We start from the raw sequence: 17855 nt of genomic DNA on the forward strand, positions 1-17855 counted from the left end.
AATTCTGTATCAAGGAAATAACTACAACAGTCAGTCACTGGGAAAATGTTTTATTTTACTCAGCATTATTTTAGAAAAGCAAAAAAACAAATATTATTTCATGGACTGAATTTGTTCCATAATGTTGACAGCATCGTTATAAAATCCTACTTCAAGCTAGTAACAACTTTGGCATTAAAGGCTCACAAGAAATCCCTTTCGGTAACATTTTTAAATCTTCAAGTCCTTTGAAAGATTCATAAGCCTTCGATGAAGACTAACGGGGAGGGTTCAGGGCTTCACAAAGGCCTTTCAAGACTGTCACATAAAGCACATCTGTGGTTTGAATCTGCTTTTGTTAGTGTCTTGGTTCTTCATTAAGTTGAACCAACATTGCATGTTAATGTTAAAGAGCAGCCGTCTGTTTAAGAAAACACTAAAACAAGCGATTTACAGTTTCTTTGGTTTATAATCTGTCAGACAGGCCTCTGAAAAACCCTGAACACACCCTTTAAATTATCTTTCTGACTGCGATGATTCAGCCAATAGTTGCATATATTTCACAATTGCATACAGTAATCATGTCTCATATTTACATGCACATATGAGATAACTACCATGTCTTTGTTAATTATAAAACTGTGCCATCTTTGGTGCAGGTCACGTCTTTAAACGATTGTTATGGACTTTTTAAGGCACTTTGGGGATATAGTTACAAAACCAGATATCTACTAAAAGAAAAAAAATATTCAATGCGGCACAAATAACATATTAAGAAAAATACAAAACAAAACATCAAAAGAGCCATCAAGTATTTTCCGTAAATGCTTTTCACTTGAGTTTTAATGACTTAAGCTGCCAGACAACAGTACAAATCTACCTGCTGCGCGTATTTGGCAAGGCCCTCAATAAAAGCAATGCATGAAGCCAAAGTCACAAAGTATAGAAACCCCTCAAGCCTGCTCAGATCCCAAAATCATGCAAAGCCAGAAAGCTTAAGAGGAAACGAAAAAAAAGCCCTTTTGACCAGTTTCTAGGAGCAACACAACTCGGACAGCTGACAGACTGACGTGAGCCCCGAAGAACAGAGATGTTGTTTTCCGTCCCGTAAAAAAAGGCACATTTGTTGTTTTTTTATCTGAAGAAATTCATGTTACTATGTTTCCAAAAAACTACTGTTGCACTCTGTAAATAGCAGCAACAGCTTTCTATTACAACAATGTTCATTTGGTTGAATAAGCCCAGAACACCTACAAATATATACTGTATATATGGCACCAGTAAAGACTTTAAAACATAGTACCCATTCCTGATATTTCCCCAGGTAGAAAACCTACATGTTCCCATCATGACAAAACATCTTTGGATTAATAAGGCAACATAATTAAATGTACATCAAACTGAGATGCACATTTAACTTATCCAGCAAACAATAATTCTTTATTTCCACACACGTCCGACCAAATGCATCTCTGGAGTTGAGCTGTGAATTGCAGAAATATTTTCTCCATGTGCACCATAGCAGCCCAACCACATGATCTACAGCCACATAGAAAATGTACTACGACATGTTTGTATAAAGCTAAAAAAAACAAAAACCTGCTGACCCTGAGCTTACAGTACTTCGGCTTTCTTTGGAAAGTTTTCCAACATAATTTATGAAAAGACAAAAACAAAAGTTAATGTCATTTCTCTATAGCATATAAAGATAGCACACTACTATTCCAAAAAATTTAATTGTAAACATCAAAAACATCTTAAAATAAAGATTTTAATCAATTTGATGGGATCAAACAAACCCCACAGGATTCATTTTCCTATCGTCTGTATGGCTCGGACTTATTCCTGACGGCATGGTTCAATGTGAAACCCAGGCTCGCGTCGAAACGCAAGCACTGGTCAATGGAGCTCTGTGCGTGTGCGTGCGCGAGCGCGAGCGTGCATGTGAGAAGAAGAGCAGGACAAGCATTAGCGCAGCACACATGCAATAACATAACTTGAATAAACAAACTAAAGCTGAATATGAAAATCCTGTGCCCTCTGCCCAGAAACCTCAAAGCAAATCCTAACCTGCAGATTAATCTGAATACAAAAAATGAGATCATATTAAAAAAAAAACAACAACTCAATAATAACAACCCAAAAAGGTAGAACATAATAATAATTCTCCTTTGTGGGCTGCAGGAGGTGGTGGTTCAGGTGAGGTGCTTTTACATGATGGAGCAGTTCTCCGGCTTGGCACGGCCCTGAAGGAGGAAGTGACACAGTGCCGGGTCAAATGTGGAGGAAATAACACGAGTACAAGGATATTAACAAATAAAAGAAAAATAGTAAATCACAATTTTACTTTGTTTTACAGATCCGCAATTTTCTAATAATATGGTGAAAATCATCTGAGTATGTATGTAATTCAATACTAATTATATAGAAATACAATTTGTACACTTCCAATTCATTTATTACAATTAATAGCTGGTGTAGCCAACGCAGTGCACAGCCGGTCGGCTGAACGTGCAAGAATTAAATATTTGTCAACAAGTATGCATACAACATAAATGGAGAATATAGTTTCCAGTTATAAATGGAGCAGATATTTCCAGGATCAGACGGAAACACACGAGGCCCAAAACTCCGTTTCAGATTCTTCTAAACCTTTTTGCCGTAATTTCACAAACGACTTTAACCGCTGATAAAATCTAAACCTCTCATAGTACAGTGCTGTTCTGCTTTATGCCGTGTAATTACTGTTTATGTTGTAACACTTTTGGGCAGTACCTGTCTGGGCTCGTTGGTCCCCATGAAGAGGGAATGTCCCACGAGGCCTTCAGGTAGACCCCCGCCGCTGCAACCACCTGAGCGGTCCGCCGTCTGCCCGCAGGAGTCGCAGATCACAGTGCGGCTCCGCAGGTTGTACTCGTTGTCTCCGCCGCTCGTGCTGTGAGCTCCCTGCAGGGGGCGACACACACAACAGGGAGAGTTACTTAACACTGCTGCTCAACTGGGAGATGCTGCAGGAGTTGCATTAACAGAAGAGGTACTTACCATATCATCGTCTTCATCCTCGTGGAACAGGGTGCGCGTCACTTTCCTCATGGCCATTTCCTGATGGTGAATAAAGTGACAATCATTTAGTCACTGCAGTTAAACAGAAACAGAAGACGAGCTCAAATAAATAGAGGTGAAGTCGGACCTCTCCGTTGGCGCTTATGAGGATCGTCTGCAGGAGGTCGCCGGTGCCCCAGGAGTTCTGGTTCTTCCACACCAGGTCAGAGGGGGGATTGTGGGTTCCACCACCAGCTGCAGCCCAGACCTACAAAAGGTTAGAGTTTGCAAGAGATCATGAACCTAACAAATAATTAATAAGCTGCTGCGGACATATAGAAAAACAAGAAACAGGTGCCTTGTAGTTCTCCTAAAAAACAACCCTGGCAGGTGTATCGTGTCACCCGCATGCACACAATACAAACAAACTGGGGACCTACTCCCCAGCCCCCAGTACAACCAGTGATTAAAAAATAAATAAAAAAAGTATGTTTATAGTCAATTAAAGATCAACAAACAGGACAAATCTAGAAAGCTCGGCGTAACTTACAGTGACAGTTCCTCCGGCCTTCAGGATGAACTTGTGGGGGAACTTGTAGATGATGGGGTTGGCATTACCTACTTGTCTCTTCACCTGCCAGTTGCCCAGAGATTGGTCCTACAAGAGAGCAACGGGAAGAGAGATGAAGGATTGGACAGACAATTTGAAGAAACGAAAAATTCAGTTTGGCCTGTAAATCTTGAAGACGTTGGAAGAAGCTACAGATCATTACACCGATCCTTTATGAATACATAGACTGCCATCACGAGTCCTGCCAGAATGCTCATCTTAAGCATTCATTGATTCAATTATCAAAACATGTTTAGCTACGTATTATTATTATTATTATTATTATTATTATTATTATTATTATTATTATTATTATTATGTAGCCAGTCTATACATCAGTATACACGATGCAGTATTAAACCATTCAAAGGGTTTGAAAAGCCACCTGATAGATGGACTCACGAACCTCGTCAGCCTTGTTGCTGAGACGGATGTACTTGCCCTCCAGGTCAACCTCGTCCACGGTGATGCGGCCGCTGGCTGAGGCGTTCTGACTAATGCGAGTCCTGGTCACAGTGCCCCCCACCATGCTGGAGGTCTCGCTGTCGTTGTCATTGAGGCGGCGCTTCTTGGATGTGCCGGAGGAGTTGCGGCTGCTGGAGGCTGTGCCGGTGGCGATGGCGATGGCGGTGGCTGCGCCGGAAGCTTTGAGCGTGCGGCTGGTTTGACTGTGGGTTGAGCCGGTGGAGTGGGCCGCACGGCTGCTGAGGCCGTGGCCTGAGCTGGAGATCCGTGTCACTGTGACCTTGGAGGTGGGTGTAGTGCCGGGTGACAGACGCAGCCTGAGGAAAGAGAGAAGAAGAGATTCAGATGATTTGCCTGCGATTGCTTTCACCGAGCCTGTACCCTGTTCACTCTCAGTTTACTGTGATATCTACCGACTGACTGTTCCTGTTATTAGGTTTGGATTTTTGTACTTAACTGTTAACAGGGCGTTGCTGTAAAAGGGCAACTTACCCTGTTAAATAATAATTAAACTTAAGAGCTACAAACTTGAGAAATGCTGCCGAGGTGGGACTGCAGGAGAGAGCAGCGTGGAGGCCGCACATGCACACGGTTCTGTTTATACTACATTGGATGTAGCGCAAACTGGACTCTGGCCTGTGACACAGGCAGGTGATGAAATTAAAGTCACACTGACTCTCGGCTGCAGTGACACAAAGTAGAACTGAAAACAAGGAGGGGGTTGAGGTCAGGGCTCTGTGCAAGTTGTCCTTCCACACCAAACTGGAAAACAAACACGTTTCTTTATGTGCGTGGGGGTCTTCCCTAAACTGCTGTAACAAAGTTCCCTCTGCAGCCTTAACACCACTGGAATCATTATACAAACATGCACTTAAAACCATTCAGTTTATTACATTACAGTTCATTTAGTCGACGCTTCTGTCCAAAGCGACTTACAATAGTCATTCTAAAGAAATATAGTCAAAGTCAATACAAAATGTGAGTAGAGAGCGTGATGACCGTTTGTATTCTGACTCGTTAGTGATTCATCTCTTCCTGTAACAACCTGTGGACCTTCATTTGCCTCAAGGTGTCTTTAGCCCCTTTAACACAATCAGTGCAACCCTCAAATGTTCTAGACATGACCCGGTGCAGCTGTATGTGACTGGACACTAAACTGACTTTACCCTGCAGCTACCGCAAAGTCTGTGTAATGTCCGATTGAGCCCATTGTGTGAATTGATATTGTCCGGAGAGCATAAGAGCTTATGTTTTACAACAATCTCACCTCTCCTCCTCTCCCTCCAGCAGCTTCCTGTAAGCATTAATCTCCATGTCCAGGGCCAGTTTGATGTCCAGCAGCTCCTGGTACTCCTCCAGCTGCAGCAGCAGCCGACTACGGATTTCAGCCACCTCCCGCTCTTTATCCTCCAGACGCCGCCGCATCAGATCCCGCTCTCTGGACATCGCCTCCTCCAGCTCCCGCACCTTTGACTCGCTCGCTGCTAGCTGATTTACAGAGAACACACATACAAAAGGTTAGTCAATTAGGACCAATTAAGCCGTCTGGACACTACTGGTAACAGCACAAAACACTGCTCGGTGAGTCAGGAGAAGCTTAGTGTTAAATTAATCAATGGTGCTCAAAGCAGTGCGGCCAGTAAGCCCAGCAGACAGATAACAAACCACTGCATGTGTGTGTGTGTGTGTGTGTGTACCTGTTTCTGCAGCATGCTGAGCTGGCTTGACATGCCTTCCACTCGAACACGGGTCTGCTGCAGCTCTTCGTGAGCAGCTCCCACCAGATGGCTGTTCCTGTCAGCTGAGTGACGGGCGTTCTCCAGCTAGCAGACGGAGAGAAGGTACAGTCAACTTAGAAATAGCAATTCCCCACATCCCCAAAGAATTCTTACCGGGTTAATACAAGGTTAAACAAGGAACGTTTTGGATGACTTCATTTACAAGTACATTTCAATGACAAAAACGCTGTCGAGTTGATCAACAATCCTCCAATAAAAACGTAGATATAAAGGCAAGAGACAAGCTAAAGAAGGCATTCATACACTGATGAGTAAGAAGGGTGTAAATCAATATGCATTATCTGAGCTGTGGACTCATTAATATCCAGATGAAAAGGTCTAAACACAAAGCTGAACTAGTATTCTGAGTAACGGCCTCTTTTCCGACACTAGGTGGCGCCAGAGCTGCGTCTCCTGCGGCACCCAGACGTACCTTAGCGTTGTAGGTCTTCTCGACCTCTTGCTTGTAGAGTTGGAGCTGCTCCTCGTGTTGGGTTCTCATCTCGATCAACGCGATGGCCAGCTTGCTCTCAAACTCCTGCTGCCGCCCGCTGTCCAGCTCCACCATGCGAGACTCGTGGCGATGCTTGGACTCACGCAGCTCCTACAGACAGGATGGCCATCAGTCTCAAGAGCACTTACTTTTACTTTAGATTTGCCTTTGTCACGTGACTAGTCTAACGTGGACTTGTGTTAATTACACACACACACACACACACACAGAAAGGAACCATTTATATTGATGTTTGGCTCATTTTCTTTCAGGTGATATAAACAATTTAGACGCCACCTACAAACCTGTTGTGGTCAATACACTTAATTGCTTTGATTAGTCAGTCGCTGTGCAGTAATTACTTGTTTACAAGTACAGCGCTCCAGCTCTTGGTGACCTTTAGCAACTCCTAATCATTGTTTGAATTTAGAAAACACATCTGTTGCCATTTTGGTCAGGACTTGATTAAGACCAGAACATTGGAACTTGTGAGTTCATTATGGCAATATAAACATAAAAATAGACTTGGAATAAACTAAAAAGGAGAGGTGAGAAACAGAAAGAAGAGACATATCTAAAGGGAAAATGCAAAAACAAACAAGCAGGAGGTTGGAAGCGAATCAATATCCTGCGGAAAATATGAAAAGTAGGACAGATGACTTAAGACAGCTGAATAAAAATAGAAGGGTTCAAGGTGAAGAGCGGGAACCTCGTTGTAGATGTTCTTCTGGAACTCCAGTTGCTCCTTCAAGGTCTGCAGGCGGTTCTCGGCGTCCACTCTCCGCAGCATCTCATCCTGCAGCTGCCTCTTGGCATCGGCTAAGCTACCGTCCACCTGGGAGGGAGGGGGAGAGAGAAATGTTCTTTAATGGAGGCATGTAATATAAAAAAAAAAAAAAAAAAAACCCAGCCCAAGGTGTGCACTGTGCAGCATTGTTGGAGCTATGAAACATGTAGTTCCCGAGTGTGGCCAGTAGGTGGCGTAGGACCACAACTGTATCTACGTCAGTCCCGAGCTAAACTTCATTGACAAAACAAACAGCAGAGAATTCAACCTTGTCTGCCTCACCACCTTGTCCTCATTCATAATCAGCTGCCTGGAGGGTTTACATAAAATCACTGCTCCCAGCAGGAGTTTCTGCACTCCACTTCAAATGTCAGTCACTGCAGCTTTGAACTCTAACTTGCTTTTTCTACCAGGTAGCATCCAAGGATTTTTCACCCCCATTACAAACAGTGCTTTATGGGTTAACAGAATGTTGATTTAAACAGTTACAGGACAACAATGTTTTCTGTTCACAATTTAAAGTGATGTGTAATATAATCATCTTTAAGATACGACTTTATTTTGAAATTCCAAAGGCTGGTATGTGTCAATATTTGCACTTAAACATGTGAAGTGTGGCACTTTATAGTGAACAACATGTCTATTTTTTATTAAAAAGATTGTTTTTCATTTTAAATGTCTCGAAGAACCCAGTAATGAAATTGGAAATCCTATTTCATTTGCTTTTTGTGTTATATATAAAAAAACCTCATTGTGTTTCATGATGTCGTCTCATATTGATCACAGGAATCTAATTTAATCTGAATCTTCATGATATTAGCAAATATTGTATTGCCCAAAGAAATCAATAAAACATCGTATCGTGATGAAACTTGCAGTCTAATATGTAACGGAAAAGACATCCTGTCAGCTAAAATCTTCCTGATATTAGTAAAGATGCACAACAGTAGAAATAAACATATGTTTCTGACATTTCTCTAGGCTCTCCGAAGGGTTTTGTATTTGCTGTGACCCTTGCAACATGCCCCTCCTGCCAACAACAACCATTTAAGTCTTCAATTCCACTAAAGATGTTCTTACCTTGGCCAGCTGGGCCTTGAGGTCCTTCACCTCAGCCTCCAGGGTCCGCTTCTCTCCTATGGCAGTAGAGAGGGAAGCATCTTTGGAGTTCAGCAGGGCCTCCAGGTCCCTCAGCCTGACCAGAGCCGCCTCAAGGTCAGACTCCTTCTTACTGTTCCTGTAAAGACACAAGACAGACAAGATGTCAGTTTGCTGTCCCTGATACTGTACGTGTCATCACCCCCTGCCGTTTACGTCCGTCATATTCCCCGGTGATGAGCCTCTTCTCTCACAATACTGATACAGTTTTCTTTGACATTACATCATTTCACTTTTCCGTTTGGGCACAGATCATTTGGCCTCTTTGGAGACGTGCAACTCGTCTCATGTGGCTTTAAAACTCTTTATAGCTTCTTAATGTTACAGAGTGGCATCAAACCAAAGATTACCCACCTCATATCCCATTATGTTTTTATTTATTTCCAATGCATTACTTTACTTTTCTGTAAATTCACACGTGATTAATGCTCTAAAAGTGGTTTTCTGTGAGAGGTTTACATGATAGTCCATGTTCTGAGCCTAGATAAAGTGCTTCTTTGGTAACTTTGAGTCATGACATCATTTTAGCTCCTATTGGGCGTCATGTCGGCTGAGTTAATATTAACACTACTGAGAACCTGTTTTTTTATGTCTGCTTAAAAGTGAAACTCGATAAGCTTTGGACGACTGTGCTGCAGCGACAGACGCTTTGGACACACACTACCATTGTGCAGTGCAGTGCAACAGTTGTCCACTGTTGAAGTCAACTGTACACAGGCCAACACAACAACCGACTGTTAATAGCCTTCTTTACCGAGTAAGAGCCCATAAAACTCTCTCTCGAGGGAAAGCCGCATTGAAATAAGAGAAGTCACGTGTGTTGCGCATGTGCTCTCCGCCTACATCTCTACAGGATCTAATTTAGAGTTCTTGGTTGGAAAGAAATAACTTGGATACAGCCATGGAAACACAATACATTCCCAGGAGAAGATGAAGAGAGAGGGAGGTTGTTAGCAGTATAGGTGGTTTATTATGCACAGCCAAGGAGGAAATGGGCTCCCTGTTATTCTATTTGGCCCTGAAGGCTAGTCTTCATTGTCACTAATAATGGCCATCTGCTCGGGGAGATGGCTTCCAGTCTGCTCACACAGACCTCAGAGTCCTCCGGTCACTACCAGCCGGGCGTTAGGACAGCCAATGTAACGACGAGACGAGCTACAGATACACAAGTTACTCCACAGCAGAATAATGATTTACGACAAAGATAAGAGTCCATTCACAAGTCATCTCGGAAGTCAAACTTGTAACGTATGGGTTCAGGGTACAAGAGGCGCTTCAGAAGAGCGATTCTGCTTCCTAAAAAGAGCCGAGACAACGAGACGAAGTGGCAGCAAAGCAGAACTACACTGTGGCTGCTTCAGAGAGAAACAGGGAGAAAAGAAAGCAGTGGAAAAATGAATAACTCTTTTATGTTCAGCTAAAAAGTCTAGAATTCCAGAGACAACACAGCCGTGATGTTTAACAGATGTAAAAATCAAGCCTAGATAACTTGAATGGGTAATTATATAAAAGCCTCCCAGACTGCTCATTGTTCAGGCTTTTCTTTTAAGAAAACGACCATCATTCATGTCCACACACACACACACACACACACACACACACGAAGCTCTAAGGGAGGCGCAGACCTCGTACAATCAATCACCTGATCAGAAATGTTCCCCAAACGTTACAATAGTTTACACGTGTATGTATTATCATGTACGCCTAGTTAAAACAATACATCCGACCTTCATGGGAGGTTCTAATGTGCAGTTTGTTGGAGCGGTGGATTGGAGGTATACAGTATGTTATGGTGTTACAGTGAGAGGTGTTTCTGAAATGTAGTTTAACCTCCTCGTATTGCACTGCATTTGTATTTTCTGCCATGTGAACCTGATAATCTAGCAGCTAAAGTGTAAACCATCTTTTCCTGAGCCCTTGATCACATTTAAATGACCAGATGTTCATACATTCGTTTTCTTTGCAACAATTCATATTTACAAACTCAACAAGTTGTTTTTGATGACATTGTTTTAGAGAGGGGGTCGATTCAACTTTGTCACTTTGGAGGCTGCAGTTTATGTTAAGTTGTATTCCATTATTTTGTCCGCCCCATATATAGATATCTATATATGTATGTATAAAGTAACAGAAACACCTCTTTACTGTGTTTACTACATACACACTGAATACATCTACTCCGCAGTCCTCCAGTGTTTTTCGGTCAACATCTTCGACTTATACAAAGAGACAAGAATGTGACTCTTTACGACCAGAACTTATTATTATTATTATTATTTTCTGTCAAGAACACATACCAACACTCCCTTCATCCTTGAACCTGCAAAGCGCGGAGCGTGACAAGGTCGCCCCATATGGATATTTATGATCAATAAGTGTCAAAGCACCGACAAGACGGGCAGATTAGTACCTGGGGTGGAATGACACATGGTTACTGCTGTAAAAATGTGTTAACTATTATCATGTTTGAGTTCCAGTTGGTCCAAGGCTTGTGCAACTCTCTACGTGTCTTCTTTCCCAAGGCTGCCGTTATAGTGGATCCATTTCAATTCACCACAACGCTGCTTACTAACATATTCTGCACTTTAATAATAAACCCATATCAACCAAAGCCGCTCTGACAAAAGGGAGATGTGGGTTGTTGTTGGTTTTTTTTTAAACATTACTTGAAACTATACGGCTTTTTGTCTAGACGTCAATACTTTTTCCAATGAAACATTTTAAACGGCGCGATTGTGCGGGAGGATGAATGTTTGAGTGTGTGGAGGTGGCTGCTGCTCATTAGTGCTAATGGACCCAGTGGATCAGCTGTAGCAGTGAATTAATGGACAGAAGTGGGTTTGGTGTATCGACATGCTGCTTGACTGTATTTCTCTTCACACACAAATATGACGGCAAGACTGTTGGTCATAAACCCGATCATTGGACAAAGCTAGGTGAGAAGCTCACTAAAAAAGGTTTTACAGTTCATCCTGAGGGGGCCGTGAACGTCTGCACAGAGTTTCATCCATCCAGCTCAAAACCACAAATCTCTACCATCACCTTTAAATAGTTTAACCTGACCTCTGATCTTAATGTAGCAAATGGACAATGATCTGCGTACCAGTGTAGTTGTTAGTATTATTGTCACTTAGTGTCTCCTTATATACATTTCGTATTAACAAGTTAAGTTTTCAAAAAGGATAAATGTAATAATCTTTTCCCAAAAGCAGCAATTACATATTGACCACCAAAGCACATCAGACATGTTCTGACCAAACAAGGGATTGTAAAATAACTTCCTTTAAATGTGTTCATGTTTATTTTTGGATGTAATAGATTATATTATAAATAAATAATAAAAATCAAATTTCAGGCACTAGTTTTGGAACATTTAGCATTGATGTTGGCAAATATCTAAATTGGATAAAACACGGCTGTATGTTAAATGTTATACGACTAAAGCAACGCAACATCATCAGCTCAACGTATGCAACACAGATGATGGACAGGCCGGTGCTGTACTTAAACATGTTCTTTGCTTCTGGCACCTCAAGAATGCGGCTCTTAGTTGTCGGCTTAAAACGCAGTGTGAAGACAACGGTGTGTGTGTGTGTGTGTGTGTGTGTGTGTGTGTGTGTCTCTGTTGCATGTGAATATGTGGGTGTGTGTGTGTTGTGTGTGTGTGTGTGTGTGTGTGTGTGTGTCTCTGTTGCATGTGAATATGTGGGTGTGTTTGTGCATGTTCTGAGTCTGTTCTGCGCTGTGTGGGAGTGTTGGCTGCAAAAACTGTACACCGCCATGTACGTTAAGTGCATCAGTGTGTGCGTGTGCATGTGCATGTGCGTGTGTGCAGACACATACAGAACCTGTGCATGCGGTACTCACATACCATTACCGGGCGGTGTGTGAGTTCTTCATGCAGACGTTTGTTTAGGAATACCTGTTTATATAATTCAGCATGAAGTGTAATTAGAGAGCCTCAGCATAAATATCCTCTGACTTCATGTTTACATCAGAGGCTCACAGCCTGCTCTCGGTTTCTTTTTTCTAAAGAATCACAGTTAATATTTGCAGAAACAATACAGTCAGCATGAGACTAACACATGTGGTACTGAGAATGGCTGCGAGCCAACAGATGAGCACACAAATGCAGATTACATTTGGAAAAATGTAGTAAATAAAGCCCGTTTCATCAAGATAAGGGAGATCTGTTGCAGGTACAACAAGGCGGCCGAGTTGTTTCTAAGCTTGCAAACGGACAAAGACCTTTGTGCTGAAAGGGCAGCGCAGCACGATTTCTATTCTAATCTGAAACAAGGAATTGGATACAGAAAAATAAGTGTTATTCGTATTTATTTTTTACATGCCGTCTTCTTTCCTCCCACACACAAATGTCTGTACTTAAAAAAACACTGAAAAATAATTAAAAAAAAAAAAGGTGTACACATCTTTCTGCTCGTTTCAGCTGCAACACGAGAGCTTTTAATGGCATTTTGTTAGAGAAAAGAGATTAAATGACACATTTTAAAGCACAAAGACAAAATGGGAGACAGTGTGAGATGGGGGAGAGGAGGAGAGGAGAGGCTGATGGGGTGGGGGGGGGGGGGGGGTGGGGGGGTGTGAAATGGAAATGCGAGAAAGAAAGAGACAAGAAGAAAAAGAGAAAGAGGGGGAATAATAGAGACGAGAAATCTGAGGAGGAGGAGGAGGAATTTGTTGGCTCGGCTCCCAGCCTCAAGGATGACTCACAGCTATCTTTGTCCACCGAGTAACGAGAAACGAACCGCGCCTCGTGGAGGGAAACAGAGAGAAAAGCCCACTCGCCCCCCCTTGTTTTGCTATGCCGTTACCGTGGCAACCAAGGCCTTGTCGCCAGGCCAGCTAGTATGCCGCTTCCACCACGCTGCGGACGCAATGGAATAATAATAAAAAATTTAAAAAGTGTAGACTTTTCTGTGCTGATTTCCGAAATACCTCAAGACAGAGCGCGTGTGCTTTTTGTACGCTGCTGAAGGAAAGTGTATCTGTAGTGTCTACACAATATGGCCGACAAATTACTGCAGCCACTCTTTATGGAGACCTGAGCAACACGATGCCGAGTGGTTAATCAGCATCGGGAACTAAAACTAAATATACATTTTAGAGCAGACAAACATTTTAAAATCAAGAAAGAGAAAAAAAAAAAGCAGCTTATATTTTCATGTAGAATCGTTCTGATTTTAATGTAAATGTTCTACTTTGGATTTCTAAAAAGCAACTACAGTAAATCTGTGAGCAGAATACTTTTAAAAAAGGGCCCGTTTACAACATTTATGCAGCTTCATCATCTAAGCTTTGCACTACAGGAGCAGCCTCCCCCCCCCGTTTGCAAACCAGATCCATGCTCTTACTCCTGAGGGTCAGCGTGGTCTACGAGGCCGTCCTGGTCTTGGCTGCACTGGATCCCGTTTGAAAAGGTTAGTTCACCCAAGTTACAATAAAACAGATTTCCTTCCTCACATCTACCCGTAGATAATCGTCCTGAGGTTTCTGCCGCCGCCCCTCGAAATTAGAGGTAAAAATGGCAAATTTGTTACATTTGTCAATTTAACTTTTTTTCTTTCCGGAAACAACGTCCCAATTACTCTGGATAATTCTCAGACTTTACTGTCAACAGTTTTCATAGCGGCGAGTAGAAACTGCTGATGGCGTACTCTCTGGTTTATCCGAAGTAAAAAGAAGAACCGTTCCCGTTTGTTTCTAAAAACAAATCCTTTGTTGCGAGCACCAGAAATGAAATGCACCAACATTTCACTGTGGTGGCAGCAGAGATCGATATTTCAAACCCTGGCCAAATAAAAACAGTTGCGTCTGTAAGGTCAGTTACCACTAGGGTACTTCTTCTTTAAGCAATGTTGACCAACGTATTCCCATTTATGACGGTTACATTGAAAAACTAAGTAGCTGCAAGCGATTGAAATACCTCCATACACACACACACACACACACACCTGGGAGCTGCCTACCACAGCTCTGTTTACCAGAGAGCAGCCCCCCTGCAGCTGTAGGGAGTTCACCACTTTGCACACGGGCACATCTGCAGACGCTGCGGAGGAGCTGGGGGGGGGGGGGGGGGGGGGGGGATGCATCTCATTCATTTCTCCCACCAAGGTTTTTCCCTCCCAGTGTGTTTCAACCAGAGTCTCTCTGTAGGAGGCTTCTGCAGTTTCAAACAATTCATCACATCGTTCATTTCCTGTGATACTGCTCAAATACGTCTCTGACTTGCAGTGCAAGTGTCCATTGATCCGCATTGCATGGTACTATGTAAACACAGACACATACTCTGTCTGGCAAGCATGTGTGGGCACGTGTGGGTGGGGTTTCCCGATGACTCACTGCTCAAAACACTGAGAGGAAAAAAGGGGGTTCTCCCAAATTCCCTATAGATTGTCGAAAATGTTCCCTTCTCCAATTACAGCCCCTCTTTCCCTTTTCCATCCTCACTGCGTTTAGTTCAGACATTCACAAAGCGGCTTTATGTGAAGAACACTGGAGGGAAAAGGTGACTAACAGGAAGGTTGTTGAATAACGGGGGGTTGTAGTAAACAAACTCAGGGGCCCAGAAATGGAACAAAAAGCATGCTGTTAGGAGTACAGTTTAACGTTACAATAAAAACACATTCTTTCAAGCAGGCTGCAACTAATTATCATTTTGATCTTGCAATTATTTGTTTTCCATTCATCAGTTAATTGTTTCGTCTATGTAATATAAAAGAAAAATATTCCCTGGAGCCCGAAGTGACATCTTCAAATGATTTGTTTTGTCCCACCACCGTCCAACACCCTCAGGTATCTAACTGCTTAACAAGCAGTGGCAACTTGAGAGGTGAGATCATCTGAGAGTCATTGTGCAATAATATCAAAAGCAAATAATTTAACTTCCCTTTTAACAGGATCAAGACTCGTATCAGGAGAGAGGGTTAAGAATGGCAACTCATTTATTTCAGAATGTAATTTCTTAGACTTGTGTAAAATAAATTAGTGGTATAAAATAGAAAAGCTGGAATGAGTGAAACATTTTTTATATATATATATATATATATATATATATATATATATATATATATATATATATATATATATATATATATATATATAAAATTCACTCATTCATCAACAGTTTATCAAGATTGCAGATTCATTTTCAGTCGATTAATCAACCGATCATTTCAGCAATAATGTGTGTGAATGTGAAAGTCCCTTTGAACTGACACACTTTCATCTATAAATAAAAGATGAGTGCACACAACCTCTGAAGATACACTGTTGTGCTAAGTGCAAACTAAATAAATACACGTTTATTACAGTCATCAGCAGGTAAGAGTTGACTCTTAGATAAACAGATGGGAGGAGTGTGAACTAGGATCTCAAGCACAGACTGCGAAACGATGATGCAAAAGCCGTTTAGGCCTGCTCGTTCAAGTCAGTCAGTGTGTTGGGCAACTCTCTCCCAAAAAATATGCAGTAAAACAAACATTACAGGCTGGGACATGACTTAGTTTCCTGTGTCTGTTCAGGGATGAGGAACACAATAACAGGCATTGTGTGCGATTGTGTGTGTGTGTGTGTGTGTGTGCGCGCGTGTGCGCGTGCGTGAGAACCCGACAACAACGCAGCCTTTGCCAGGGGCCACCCGTACACGTCAACATGTGGCAGATGGGAACAGAGTTGCCAGTGTGTTCAGTCTAAAAAGCAACGCAAATGTCGACCGTGTCTGATTTGGGGGAGCCACCTTCGAACAAGAAAGCCACAGAGGGAAGGGACAGACAGAGAGGACAGGCAATGTTCTCTCATGTCAAACTCATGGTTTTGTTTAAGCCGTCTCCAAAGCAAACTTTGTCAACAGAACATAAGCACATGTACTCTTTGTGCCATTCATGCCAGCGTCAATTTGCATTTGTTAATACAGTTCCTCAAACACAGTGAGTCAACAACGGATCAAAGAGAGAGGTCTCCTTTTAGAAAAGCCTTGTTCCTCCTCGCATGATGAGTTGATGATTCATCTGAGAGAGTGAGTCAGATGCCAGTTGCCAGGTCTTTGTGTTAGTTTATAGGCTACTTTTAACTGGTACTGAAATCAGATTATCTGCCACGATAAAGAGCAGTGCAAGGACTCCAGGGTCGCCACTTCACCCTTTTCCCTTTACAGTGTTGTGAGATGAGTCCACATAGCGTGCCATCAAAGATAAGGATTGCTCGTGATAAATCTAGATAAGAATAGTTAATATTCCCACTATAACCACCACTCATTTAAACAAAGACATCTGGATCAGACTGGAAAAAGATCCATGTGTACAAATAAGGGTTAAACACAAACAATTAAACCATCTGTATCTTGTGACTACGGCCTTGCTGAATCTGAAAGGACTTCCTTTAGATAACAGGTTCCGCTGCATTGCCTCAGCATATTTTTAAGTACACAGGAATATCTTGCCGTCAGAAGAGACTTTATAAGCGTCGACGTTCTGCACATATGCAGTGCTGCTCACTAATTGTACTTCTTAAATTCACATCGTTCTCATTGGTGTGTGTCTCAATTTGCATTCTAGAGTTTAATTCTCATTTGCATGAACAAGAAATCTCCCCGGTGTAGCGCCACCCTTCACTCATGCTCCACGCAGTAACAACAGATTGTGTTGTAGCCTCCCCTCCTTGAGGCCCGGCACTATTTCCAGCTGCACCGAGTTACAATGGAATAGAAAGAGTGCTGCTAATGTTAGCTTTAAGCTACATACAACCCATGTGGAGTTTATGAGACTGTGATGAGCTCTGGTCAGCATTCTTTAGCTTTTGCTAGCGTATGAGGGGGAAAAAAAAAAAAGGATTTGATGCCTGGAGTACAAACAAGTTGTGGTTGTGGGCCGAGCCTTGTGATCGGGTGCTCTCACGCGACTGGCATTGAATACAGACATACTGGTGAGTCCTGGGCAGATCCAACAGAAAGAGAAATGTGTTGGCAGCACACATGCGATGCTAAAGGTGGAGTTTGAATTCAAGGAGTGTCAGGTGAGCTGTAAAACCTGACAATCAGACTGTGTTGGCTTTCCTGCGATTGTCTCAACTCGGGCACCATGTGTCCTGTTTTCTGAGGCCAACCACACCCATCATGGCAACAAAAAAAACATGCAAACTATTTCCCTAGTACTTGCTGAGCCACAGGAATGAGAGTAAAACACACACTGCTTTTTAAAAAGAATTACAGTTGTGCGTAACCAACACATTTACACAACAGTAACAATAGAGCAATGCATTACTGACATGGTGATAAAGATTTTAAATGATACTAATCAGCGTCTCCAATTATTTTTGCCAAAAGTACAACAAACTAACTGATGAGGCCACATCAAGATGTAAGAACTTGGCTCTTCATCACATTTCCTCAGTCCTAATAAACAAGAGTTAAAGCCGAACATCTGAAACGTCTCAGATTGATTCAAAGTTGAAAGCGCTCCCTCACAAACTCAGTGCCCTGTTTAGATTATATAGTAGGATTGTTCCAAACATCCCATTCAACTTAAA

At 42.3% G+C, this 17855-nt stretch overlaps 1 protein-coding gene across 3 annotated transcripts in view; it reads right to left on the reverse strand.

Annotated features, from left to right (window-relative positions):
- Positions 1–34: 34 nt before the first annotated feature.
- Positions 35–17855, reverse strand: part of lmna (lamin A) — a 30630-nt gene continuing 12809 nt past the window's right edge. For all 3 annotated transcript variants that reach the window (XM_029451548.1, XM_029451547.1, XM_029451549.1), the window contains exons 3-13: positions 8235–8391; positions 7077–7202; positions 6308–6478; positions 5794–5919; positions 5364–5584; positions 4038–4413; positions 3572–3679; positions 3170–3289; positions 3022–3081; positions 2755–2925; positions 35–2225 (exon numbers count right to left, since the gene is read on the reverse strand). In XM_029451548.1, the coding sequence (XP_029307408.1) occupies positions 2190–2225; positions 2755–2925; positions 3022–3081; positions 3170–3289; positions 3572–3679; positions 4038–4413; positions 5364–5584; positions 5794–5919; positions 6308–6478; positions 7077–7202; positions 8235–8391 (1672 nt within the window). In that variant the 3' untranslated portion in view covers positions 35–2189. The remainder of the gene's footprint in view (positions 2226–2754; positions 2926–3021; positions 3082–3169; positions 3290–3571; positions 3680–4037; positions 4414–5363; positions 5585–5793; positions 5920–6307; positions 6479–7076; positions 7203–8234; positions 8392–17855) is intronic.

This window comes from Cottoperca gobio, chromosome 16 (assembly GCF_900634415.1).
Source record: "Cottoperca gobio chromosome 16, fCotGob3.1, whole genome shotgun sequence".
Lineage (NCBI taxonomy): Eukaryota > Metazoa > Chordata > Actinopteri > Perciformes > Bovichtidae > Cottoperca > Cottoperca gobio.